Source organism: Eucyclogobius newberryi, unplaced genomic scaffold (assembly GCF_026437365.1).
Source record: "Eucyclogobius newberryi isolate DKJ021-1_F unplaced genomic scaffold, fEucNew1.0.hap1 SCAF_2, whole genome shotgun sequence".
Classification (NCBI taxonomy): domain Eukaryota; kingdom Metazoa; phylum Chordata; class Actinopteri; order Gobiiformes; family Gobiidae; genus Eucyclogobius; species Eucyclogobius newberryi.
The window spans coordinates 31217921-31231358 of NW_027315834.1; the positions used below are offsets into that span (position 1 = coordinate 31217921).

The window sequence follows — 13438 nt, forward strand, 5'->3', positions numbered from 1 at the left end:
ACTCTTATTTAACATTTATTTGGGTATTTAATGTAACAAAGAGAAAACAATATTACTAATACATGTCAACATATCTCAAAAAGTAATAGAAATAAATGTTAGTAGTTAATTATAGTGAGTTTTATTAATCTCAGTTACTTTTACCTAAATAACGACGTTGCCGCTGCTTTACTAAGTGCCTTACAGTGTATGTGAGCTGTAAAGAGAATATGTTTTTGTTTTGCCTGCTCTTTGCTCCCATTCCCTGCGTTTCTGTCTTTTCATCCATATTTACTGCAAACCGCTGTGCAACAATTAAACCTTGTGCTAAAACAGAGTAAAACGTGTTGATTATGACGGCGGCGCTCCGGGGTCACGTGCAAATGGAGAGGGACACTTTTTTGAAGCTTGTTTTAGAAGACAACAGTGTTTTGGGGAGCGATCCTAATCGTGTAATTAAACTGTAAAACGCTGGCGCTGCGCTGGAGTGGCCGTATGTGTGTGTGTGTGCGTGTGCGCGTGCGCGTGTGCGTGTGTGTGTGCGTGTGTGTGCGCGTGCGCGTGTGCGTGTGTGTGTGTGCGTGTGTGTGTGGGTGTGAGGGGAGCAGAGCCGCTGCAGCGTTAAACATGTAAATGCTCACTAAATCAGCCTTTTATTGGTTGTAATAAATGCCCAGGGGGCTGAGCGGCGTGGCCCGGCTCTCGTCCGACGTGCTCCTCTCCCTCTAATGCATCACCCCCGGGGGCCCCTCCACTGACGCAGGTGGCTGGCACTGTCCCACACATACACACAAATACATACACTCGCACAGACAGTAAGCACTCAAACGGGCCCAATGTAATCAACAGACTTTAAACATGAGGCAGATGTGAGCTCGCCTGCGTTCCACCGCTCAGGCCTCCGCCACAGCCGCCGCCGCCGCCGCTAACGTTTACATAAATTGACATCGAAATGAACCAAAACACTCCATATAAATCAGCGCCTTTTCACTCCGTTTACACACAGAAAATGCTTAACTCGATTGTCGCGGACCACACAAGATACGACTGCGACAGGATCACTGGAACTGTGCGGATGGATTGCTAATCGTTGCAGACCACACAAGGAAGGAGAAAGGGAATTCGGTTGCAAATACTTAAGTCGGTTTTAAATATTATTAACTTTGTAATGATGCTTGTATTTAAAGGGACTTATTGTGTAAAGTCCCACTCAAAGTTGTGTTTAAAGTTGTTCCCTGGCATAGTCCATCTGAGCAGCAGAACTGTCTCTTGTTCTAGATCATTATTCTGATTTAAAATGGACAAAATATGAATACTAATCCACTGGTATCAAGGTGTATAATAAAAAAATAAATATACATAGCAGACAAAAGCATAATATGTTGTCTTTGATTTCACTTTGGTTTTGTGCAGGAATGATTGTAGTCAGCTTTATTCAATGTGGTATTTGTGAACTTTAGGCAAGACGCATTTCACTTCTGTCCGCTTTGTTCAACTTTTACAAATAAATGATGGAAAAAGAATGACTGAAACAAAATAAAGTGAACTGAATGAACCGGTGCAGCGTTATAGCGTGCAAACATGTTGAAAAGACTGTAATTCACTGTCACACAAGTCTACTTTAGAAACTTGTTATGGATAAAACTTAATAAAAGGTTTGATTCAGCCCGGTTTTCCCTGGTACTAACCGTGAACTGTGTGTGTGTGTTTGTGTGTTTGTTTGTGTGTTTGTGTGTGTGTTTGTGTATCAGGACAAGGCAGCGCTGGAGAGTCTGAGTCAGCAGCTCAAACAACAGGCCGAGGACAAGTTCAACCACGCCATGTTGGACTTCACCATGAGCGGGGACTCCGACGGTAAGAAACACACCACCACTACTGCTGCAACTACTACTACTACTACTACTACTACTACTACTATTTTCTATCTACTACTACTACTTTTTTCCAAGCCCAGAGTAACCCAGTGATTTAAAAAAGCTGCTACAACTACCACCACTACTACTTCTTCTACTACTACTGGGACATTATTGACTAAAGTGACTATAGTAATGTCTTTAAACATATCAGTTGAGGTATGATTATCAGACGAATGTGACATTTTGGTCAAATGAATGACAAAAGTGGAGAATTGTCATCTTATGCGCTTATTTGAACGTTTACTGCGTCACTTTTTACATTTTTAATCAGCTCTATAAGGCGATGTACTCAATGTTTGAATTTTGCCTACCAAATTTCACGATATTGTCTTAAATTTTGATGCATTACCCACCTGTAATTACAACTGCTAAAACTACTACCACTACTGCAATTTCCATACCCACTGATCTGGTTTAATCCTAGATCTGTTCTGTTTCAGAATTAAATACCGCTACTTCATTAAAAAGCAAATACAAAATACATGTATACCTTTACCTACTAATCCGTATTTCATCCCCTCATACCCAAAGGTGAGCACGAGTCGCTAACAACACTCTGACCTCCTCTGACCTCTTGTGTAGGCTCCCCCAGTGTGTCCGAATCCAGGATATTCCGGGAAGCCAGGGGGCGGGGCAACAGCGAGCCGCACATCAAACGACCAATGAACGCCTTCATGGTCTGGGCCAAGGACGAGAGGAGAAAGATCCTGCAGGCCTTCCCCGACATGCACAACTCCAACATCAGCAAAATACTCGGTAACAGGCTCACTTTTCCTGTAGTAGTCACCATGTACTATTTACCATGTACTATTTACCACACTTTCAATGGAGGGTCACAAATGAAGGAACTCCAAAGTGCTCCAGAGTTAAACAGATACAAGTATTACTATGCAAATATATACAAGTAACATTTAAACATGTTTATTTGTATTTTGTAGAACGAAAAAAGAAAGAAATTACATTGTTCATTGTGTTTTCAGTATATTCACGTCTTTATTCAATCCATTAATTAAAAACCTGTAAACACTTTCCAACTGGAAAGATTTCATTCATAAAAATGTTTGAAAATAGCATCGTCACAAATAAATGTTTAACTGTTTTTTTAAGTAAATACTTCATAATTAAAAATAAGAATAATGTGGTTTTATACAAGTTCTGCTATAGATTCATTCTGTCACTGTTCTACAACTATTCATGAAAGTTACAATTGTGTGTGTGTGTGTGTTTGTGTGTGATTTTTTTCAATAATAACACTTCAAATAAGTCTCTCGTTATAGATTTTGTTTTCATCTTATATAAAATAACATTTAAACGGTTGATTTGCAGTTGTGTGTGTTGTAAAAATCAGATCATTGAGGAAAAAGGAGATGCGATGCCGACTTAAATTGCCTCGTGCACTTTTCATACACATACACACACACACACACACAATATACAATATACAATATACAGTATCGGACCACACAAAGGACTGATTCTCTCAAATATAAAAACACGCGTGCTCCTCCGTCTGACGGCGTCGCTCCAGCCTCGTCTGACTCGCGGAGCTTAAGTCAGAATCAGTGCTTTACACACACACACACACACACACACACGCGCGCCGGTGTCTTCCTCGCAGCTCGCGGTGTGTAAGCGCCAGTTTAATGAACAACTGGGGAGAAGAGGAAGCGGCTCCGACAAATGATGATATAATTCATTATGCATTAAACAAGCAGCGCGCGACCGTTTGACATTTCCCCCGGACTGCTGCGATCGCTCATGACATTTTAAAGAGCTCCTAAACGTTTTATAACACGCAGAAATCTGGTTTTAATAAGCGCCTCTCTCCGCTTCTCCCTCTCTCTTTCTCGCGCGCGCTCGTCTTCCGCGGATGGCTAACAGATCGCGGAACACAGGCGATGTGCTGACAGCTTTTAGCTATTAAACCTTACGGTAGTCGAGACAAGAGCAAATTCAGAGCAGATATTCACCGTGACGCCTGCACACCACCACTGCACTTCTAATCGAACACAAGTGCAATATATAGGGCTCGCATCAATGACTTGGCTCTTTACTTTTATTTACTTTTCTTATTGAGAGCGACTTCAAAATGCAGAAACATAAATATATACTTAAATATTTTTTTATTTTTTTATAGTAACAAAGAATTACATTGAAATTATTCCCAGTTTTGTATTTGAAATGTACATTTGTTTGGATCTCACACACACACACACACACACGCGCTTAAACACACACACACACACACACACGCGCTTAAACACACACACACACACACACACACACGCGCTTAAACACACACACACACACACACATGCTTAAACACACACACACACACACGCGCTTAAACACACACACACACACACACGCTTAAACACACACACACACACACGCTTAAACACACACACACACACACACACACGCTTAAACACACACACACACACACACGCGCTTAAACACACGCACACACACACACGCTTAAACACACACACACGCTTAAACACACACACACACACGGTTAAACACACACACACACACACGCTTCAACTCACACACACGCACACACATACACGCTTAAACACACACACACGGTTAAACACACACACACACACGCTTAAACTCACACACACACACACACACACGCACACGCACACACACACGCGCTTAAACACACACACACGCTTAAACACACACACACACACACGCTTAAACACACACACACACGCACACACATACACGCTTAAACACACACACACGGTTAAACACACACACACACACGCTTAAACTCACACACACACACACACACACACACGCACACACACACGCGCTTAAACACACACACACACACGCTTAAACACACACACACACACGCTTAAATACACACACACACACGCTTAAACTCACACACACACACGCACACACATACACGCTTAAACACACACACACACACGCTTAAACACACACACACGCTTAAACACACACACACACACACGGTTAAACACACACACACACACACACGCTTAAACACACACACACACACACTTAAACTCACACACACGCTTAAACACACACACACACACACACGCTTAAACTCACACACACACACGCACACGCACACACATACACGCTTAAACACACACACACGCTTAAACACACACACACACACGCTTAAACTCACACACACACACACACACGGTTAAACACACACACACACACACACATACACGCTTAAACACACACACGCACACACATACACGCTTAAACACACACACACACACACACGCTTAAACACACACACACGCTTAAACACACACACACACACACACGGTTAAACACACACACATACACGCTTAAACACACACACACACACGCTTAAACACACACACACACACGCTTAAACACACACACACACACGCTTAAACACACACACACACACACGGTTAAACACACACACACACACACACGCTTAAACACACACACACACACACACACACACTAACAGGGATGCAATTATGTAAATGAACCTTTTGCAGTTCTAATTGCATTGTTGGTATTAAGTGCTCAGGCTACACACATTAAATTATGCGTAAAAACTGAAATATATCCCAGTGGAACAAAAGTCACAAGTGCATTTTTTTCTTCTCGTCACGTCGTGATAAAGACTCAACTCGTGTCTCTTTTCCTGCAGGTTCTCGCTGGAAAGCCATGACGAACCTGGAGAAGCAGCCGTACTACGAGGAGCAGGCGCGCCTCAGCAAGCAGCACCTGGAGAAGTATCCCGACTACAAGTACAAGCCCCGCCCCAAACGCACCTGCCTCGTCGACGGCAAGAAGCTGCGCATCGGCGAGTACAAGGCCATCATGAGGTCCCGGAGACAGGAGATGAGGCAATACTTCAGTGTCGGGTGAGAGGAATCATAACCTGGGCGGATTAGTGCGGAGAGATGTGCCGTGTGTGGCTGTAGATTGTGTTTAGATGCCGGTGGTGGATGTCGGATTGTGGTTCCAAAACTCCCACTCTAAATTGTGCAGGTTGTACTGAAAAGAATTGACAAGTCTAGCAGCAGGTTGCAATTCCTGCCAATATCACACACTTCACACACTTCCCTGAGGAGGCCAATACTGCCAAGGCCGCAGTCCTAAAAAATACCACAGTCTCCTTTTTGTCTTTTTAGAGTTTTTTTTTAAACCCAAATCCCCCCTTGACATTTTTGGTGAGAGGTCTCATGTTCTCACTTTCAGTATTTTTTATGCCTTTAGAATTGGAAGATTTTACTCCTATGATTCAGACTGTTACTTTGCATGGAAAGTGTGCCATTTATTTTCATTTATTCTGGTGAAAAGAGACATATTATGCAGAATCCACATAAAAAAAAAAAAAGCTTTTAACTGTTGCAAAAGTGTTGTAGACATCTCAAAAGTTGTATTTTGAGTAAATCTGTTTTGTCCTGAGCTTAGAAAACTCTTTTTTTTTTACTTACACCAACACATCCCTGTTTTTAGTTGTAATTGTTTAAAAAATGAAGACTAAAGGAACGTATAGAGGGTTCTAAAACGTCACATAAACACATAGCGGGGCTTATCAGTTCTGCTGCTTCGAACAGGAAGTCAATGGACATGTTTCTATTACTAAACTTAAGATACATTTTATGGTTTACATTGAACAAAATGTACAATTGAATACAAAGTACTATATTATCTTAGCATATATATATATATATATTACAAGCATATATATTACATTAGCTACAGGGGAGTTTTTGACAGTAGGCCTCTCTGACTGACTTGTGCGTTGTCTCCCACAGGCAGCAGGGCCATGTGCCGCTCTCCTCCGCGGGCGTGGTCTACCCGGGCGCCCTGTCCATGGCCGGGATGCCCTCCCCTCAGATGCCCTCAGAGCACTCGAGCATGTCCAGCAGCCCAGAGCCAAACGCCAACCACCACCAGACGACCGGCCTGTCCGGGCTGAAGGGGGAGGAGCCTCGCATCAAGGAGGAGCTGCGGTTGGACGACAGCAACGGCGACGCCTACGATGACTTCGACTACGAGGACGAAGAAGCCGACTACACGAGTGACAACGAGAACCATATCACCCAATAGGACCGCCGCCCCCTCCCCCCAAACAACAAGCCAATCACAGCTGGTCAAACACAATCCCACCAATCAGGAAGCTTTGACTCTTTTGCCAATCACCAGGACTGCGTGTCACAAATCCCGCCCCTTCCCCCTCTGTTTCTTAAACTAACACAGACTCTTGTTCAAAGAGCGTCCCGTCCCTCATAACGTCCTGACACCAGCATCCGCCCGACCAATCCAATCCAAGCACACAGGACCTGTCACTCACACTGACTGTTACAGAGAAGTGCGCCTCCTAGAGCTTGCATTGAGATACTACTGCTACGATGAGCAAACTGCCACAAAGTGAGACTCAGAATGCATTCTTTTAGAGCCGTTTGTATAGATAAAACTTAAAAGAGAGACTAAGGACTTACTTATCCGGGGCTAAAAGACGACACTTTGCGAAGGCGGACCTGTTTATTACTATCAAGAGACACTTTTAAAAATACAGCTTTTTGCGTTCTTTGGTTCTATAATATTCTCACTCAGGTACACGGTGCCAATAAGTGGCTTGTGAATGTGATTTGTTGTTTTGTGCTACGAGTTTGAATAATAATAGGAAAAAGAGACTGATCTTTTTCCCTTTTGTTGTAAAGCACCTGAACTACATCTGTTTTGTTATTTTTAACAAAGATAGCTTTTCTTTGACCTCTCAGTCAGTGTGCTGTCAGCAGACACCTCTTTGTTCGCCCTTGTGTTTTGAGGAAACTTGGGTGGGATGGTCCCAACAGAACTATGTCAAGGACTGTCCCGCCTTAATGAGATTTGTTTTATAACGAGTGTGGCGTCTCTCTGGCATCACGGAGCAACATGAGCACCGTGTTATATGAGACAATCCAGCAGTTTTCACCTCTCCTCTCCGAACCACAAACTCAAAAACTACTGTCCGTCCAGAAGTGTTGATTTTCCCGTATTTACTGTCATCCTGCTGTCTCCAAGTGGGCGTGGCTGTCCCAAGTGGGCGTGGCAAAGGTTTGGAGCAGCCAGCCAGTCAGTGTTTTGTATTTGAATACTGTATTACATTTTTTTTTTTTTCTTCAAACTGCCTCTAGTCTAATAATATTATTAACAATTATTATAAGGACGGTCAGCGTATCCTAAGTTTAGTAAGTTATGTACAGCTTAATTTATTTTTCTCCTCTTCATTTGGGTTTGTATGACCATCTGAAGCTAAGACAGTCAATGAAGCATTATCTATTTAGCTGGTAGGTATTTAGACAAAACTAAAGTTGTTTTATCTTGCTTTGTTTTGCATTTCTTTATGTCCCCTTCTGTATTTTTTGTATTATTATTATTATTTTATTAACCCTGGGTACGGCGGGTGGGCGGAGTTATAGGACAGTGAGCTGGACTGACAAAACTCGACGCAGCCTTCCTCCAAGCTCAGATATTTACCCCGACGTCCAAAACCATTTCGAAAGCACTCACTCTGTGCAGTCAGAGAGAAGAAGAATATGAGTATTTTGTTAATTATTATTATTATTTTATTTGTAATGTTTATCATGAATAATGTGAAGTTTCCTTTACTTTTCTATGGAAGTCAGTTTTCGTTTGGGGAGCTGTTTTCTGTGAACAAAGAGTTCCATCTCTGTTTACTTCTCTGAGCGCCTCACAAATGGGACACAGCGGAACAAGTCTGGGCCCCATATTTTACCATTGTACATGCACACAATCGACTACATTCACACTTAAAACACTTAATCAAATCATATGCTGTTCTTTTTGTGTCGTGATTTATCCAACCACAGCAAAGAGGAGTGGACCTTTGAATGCCGTCCAACACACGCTGATCAACCTTATTCAAAGTGTTCTTTATTCTCAGCTTTTTGCTAAATTTCACAAGGACTTTAGAACTCATGACAAGGCCAAAACTACATACAGAGCTATTTTATAACACACACTACTCACTTTAAAAGATAGACTTTAACATCGACGAGAGAGAATTTAAAAAACACAAATCCACCAGTTTTTAATACGTTTGTTTGTTCGTTTACCCGTATTTTGGGCTTTTCTTAATCAGCACTTCTTAAATAGCTAGCAATAGTTACAACATAAAGCTAGTAAACGCTGCATTCCAACCTTAGTCATAGCTCTTGTAGCAAATACCTCGACCACTTTTTGCGTGTCCTCTCCACTTTTCTGTCGCCGGGTCAAATCACTATTCTTGTCTTACTTTAACTCACACCACATCATCTTAAATCAGTGTTTACAGGTCCGGCCTCTGTCCCGCCGCTGTTGTCGTGTGTGAGGTGCACAGGTTTTTTCTATAGTCTCTTCTTATCAGGAGCCCTTTGCTTTGTTTGAGCTCCACGCGACACTTACAAGACCCATGACTACTCTTCAGGTGCGCTGCCCCGTTCATTCCCGCTACAGACGTCCGCTTCTCGGTGCCACGTTTTTTTTTTTTTATTGAGCCTTTATATTAGTCTTAACTTGCTGTAAACTAGTAAAAAAAAAAAAAAAAAACCTGTCATCCCGCCATGGTTCAGCCCGATGCTGGAAAGAGGGAGTAACCAATCAGAGGGAAGCAGGAGCACGGGTGGGAGGGGCTTAGAGACGTCAATCATCCCTGCTGGCAAGGTCTATCTACAACCCCCTTTACAAGACAATGACATGACGATGGAGATATTATTTAAGACAATCAAGTCATGAGTGGAGCTCCAAACAAAGTGAGAAATATTACAATTAAAAGTATCTTACCATCTCAAACTTGAAAAAAGTCAAGAAAGATAATTATGTAAATATAACATAGAGGTATAGATTTATATTTTGTTCATAACACAATGTAATATAAGTTGTATATTTCTTTTTCTCTCCCTCTGTCTCTTTTATTGATGTTATCCATGCCACAGAAAAGCAGGAGTTGTTGTACTCTCACAAAAAAAATGAAGAAAAATATCAAAGAAATAAAGAAAAACAGGAAAAAACAGTCCGTGGGCTGCCACCACCATCTGTTCTGAGTTCACTTTTCCAGTATTACTGCCAGACGAGGCTAATAAAGACAGAAATGTGTTCGGTTCTAACTTGTGCTGGTCACTTCTTTCCTCTTCACCCACAGTTTTACACTATGAAGTACTTAGAGCTGCAACAATGAAAGGAAACATTTCAGATAAATACACATACATCGTTTCATAAATAAAGTTAAATATTGTGATTGCCACAGAACACACAATATTGAATATCAGAAATAAAACAAAATCAAATATATATTTTTCCACATTGTAACTACATTACTTTAAACAAACATTTTGTTAAGGAAATAACAAGAAGACAAATTAGTTTAATAAATAAATTCTACTATTTTCACAAACAGTTCAGGGAAGAATAGTTTGAAGTGCATAAAAATGCATTTACCGGTATGTACTCCATTACTTGGTCTGATCAGAGTACTGTGTTCTGAATTCTCAGAATACATTCACATTGAATTTCATTATCCATCCAAGCTTCTTCCGCTTATCCGGGGCCGGTCCGCGGGGGCAGAAGTCTAAGCAGGGACTCCCAGACTTCCCCCTCCCCAGACACTTCCTCCAACTCCTCCGGGGGGATCCTGAGGCGTTCCCAGGCCAGCCGAGAGACATAGTCCCTCCAGCGTGTCCTGGGTCTTCCACCTCCCCAGGGTGGCGCCCAGGAGGCATCTGGAACAGCTGGCTCCTCTCGACATGGAGGAGCAGCGGCTCTACTCCGGGCCCCTCCCGTGTGACTGAGCTCTTCACCCTATCTCTAAGGGAGCGCCCAGCCACGCTGAGGATGAAACTCATTTCGACCTATTGTATCCACGATCTTGTCCTTTCCGTCATTACCCAAAGCTCATGACCATAGGTGAGGGGAGACATGTCGGTGTAATCCCTCATTCGTCCAGGAGTGTTCCATTGTAGAAAGAGATTCAGTTCTAAAACAGAGTCCAGATGACTACAACTGAATCTTTTTCTACATAGGTGAGGGTAGGAACGTAGATGACCGGTAAATCGAGAGCTTTGCCTTTCGACTCAGCTCCTTCTTCACCACAACGGTCCGGAGCATCACTGCAGCCGCTGCACCGATCCACCTGTCAATCCAACATTCCACTCGTGAAACATTGAATTTTAAATCTGAAAATGAAACAGAGGCATAAAACAGCGTTTGTTTTTGTAATAATAATAATAATAATATAGGAGAACCTTTATCACAATTTAGAGAAGGAAACATTGCACGTGCACTGACAATAAGAGCTGCAATTTCATGATCAAATACCAAATGAAATGCGTAACTGTTCCGGAATACAGTCAGAACGAGTATTCAGAATACACACTTTTGCTGTTTTCAGTTACTTCCCAACAGTCACAAGTAAATGTTTTATATAGTAAATATCAGAAATAAAAAATACAAAATGTAAAATGTTTACATAGAACTGCAATACATTGAAAAACAATTTGTCCAGGAACTAACAATTGTAACTGCAACTTTATTTATAACACAAAAACCAGTTTGAACAAAGTACCACAATATTTAAACGCACTCAATAAAACATTTCGAAACATTTTGAAACAGAATAAAATAGAATAAATACATTTTGAAATCATCTCAACTACTGTATTCAAAAGCCAAAGTGAACAATTGTGTTTTAAGAAGTGGTTTAAAACCGGGAGGCCTAAAGTGCTGGTGCTCTGAGCCTCCGGCTAATCTTCAGCACAACAAGAAATCACACAATAAGTAGAATGTAAATTATAAGTCATAAACATACAATTTAAACATAGGTAACCACTCCGCTCCAGCACACATAGATAAGATAAATTATCAATATGATAATAGCAGAATAGTCTTTTAGATGGATTATCACGGTCTCAAAATTGAAATATGCATCATATTCTATGTCATTAAAATGGCTTCAGAGTCACATTTGACTCAGACAAATGCATGTTGCCGGTGTGTCGGGCCCTGAGCAGTAGAACAATTCAATCTTCTCCGTAACAGCGTGTTAATTATGCTAAATCCACCTTGCTGCCCTCAGGTCAAACAGGGCCAGCTGGGGGCCGCTGCTGGAGCGTGGCCCGGGAGGATCCTGATAACCTAATTAAGCACAACTAGAGACAGAGCAGTGGATGTATGTGTGAGCATTTAAGGGGAAATAAATAATAATACCACACTCCAGCCAAAAATGTGTTTGAATTATAAGAAAAAAAGAATTGAAACATATATAAATATAACATTGAAAGAAGAATTTTTGAACTTTGGCTTGTGTGACAGTTTCAAACTTTAATTGATTTCCCATGTTGACAAGTAATTTCCCTTTATATGCTTACATTTATAGAGGTTAGACTACACATTTTACCAAAACATAGTGAACATGATTATATTGAAGAATTTACTTTAAAAAGCCGACTATTTTTTAATGATGTCTATATTGCTACTTCCTCGCTGGACATGAGCAACAGACGAGGTCATTCCACAACCCTGTTCAACAACTGTCAAATGATTGTTTTAACTGTCAGAAAATGTGTCAGTTGCATGTAAATTGTCTCTGTTTTTTGTATTGTATGTCACTTATTGATGACATCACAGAAGGATTTTGTTTTAGAACTACTTCCTGTAATTTTCAACTTTTATCTTTAATTTTTTCTTCACAAGCTGATGTAAAACTATGATAAATATTTACCACAGGAAATATCCAACTATAATTACAAAAAACATGAGAACCTGTCGTATGCACTTTAAGTTTGCTGGTTTGTTGTTATACATTAAAAGTTTATGAAATAAGCGGAAAAACAACAAAGAGACCAAGTATGTGATGTTGAGTTTTAGGCCTATAGTTTATGCCTCCATAACTTGGCTGTGGCACAAAGACATTTTTGGGTGATTTCTTTTTCATTCACCGTGCAGCTACACTTCCCCACAAAGCCGAGGACACCAGAAGTGTAGGGATCTTTAATTGATGCTGCATTGCTGACGACAACGTTCACACACCTCCATTTTAAAAGGGTTAAGCAACAGCAAACCCCACTCAGCTCGCTCATTACAAAGCCGTCCCCATCTGTGTCCATATGCTCCTCTAATCAGTCCACAGCTTTCCTGCATTCGAAAACACACAACAGCACTTTGGATAAAATTGTTCCACGTGTTCCACTAATTACCATAGCGTCACTGAAAAAGCCCGTTTGATGCAATAGTGCTACAGTTAAGTGGAGGACTTGGTTGTTCCCTGGGCGTAGTTAATTTTTCAGTGGTGCCCCGAGGAGAGGAGCGGGGGGGAAAGATTGTGAACAGTCGAGGCGCACAGAGGGGATGCGTGTATTGTCAGCAGTAGAGATAGAGGAATTCCGCGGGAGGCTAACGTGGCTACGCTAACGATAACGCACAAGCGGGCCCTAAGGTGCACTGCAGGAGTTCAGCTTGGATTAAATCAGGCAGCCACTATTTCCATTATAATAGAAGAGACAATACAGCGCGGC

The 13438-nt window shown here is 41.5% G+C and overlaps 1 protein-coding gene across 9 annotated transcripts in view; it reads left to right on the forward strand.

The window, feature by feature from the left end:
• sox5 (SRY-box transcription factor 5) overlaps positions 1–10032 on the forward strand; it is a 135652-nt gene extending 125620 nt beyond the window's left edge. For all 9 annotated transcript variants that reach the window (XM_072455010.1, XM_072455011.1, XM_072455015.1 and 6 more), the window contains 4 exons: positions 1731–1833; positions 2478–2651; positions 5584–5800; positions 6701–10032. In XM_072455010.1, coding sequence (XP_072311111.1) covers positions 1731–1833; positions 2478–2651; positions 5584–5800; positions 6701–6995 — 789 coding nt within the window. In that variant the 3' untranslated portion in view covers positions 6996–10032. The remainder of the gene's footprint in view (positions 1–1730; positions 1834–2477; positions 2652–5583; positions 5801–6700) is intronic.
• The last annotated feature ends 3406 nt before the right edge of the window (positions 10033–13438 follow it).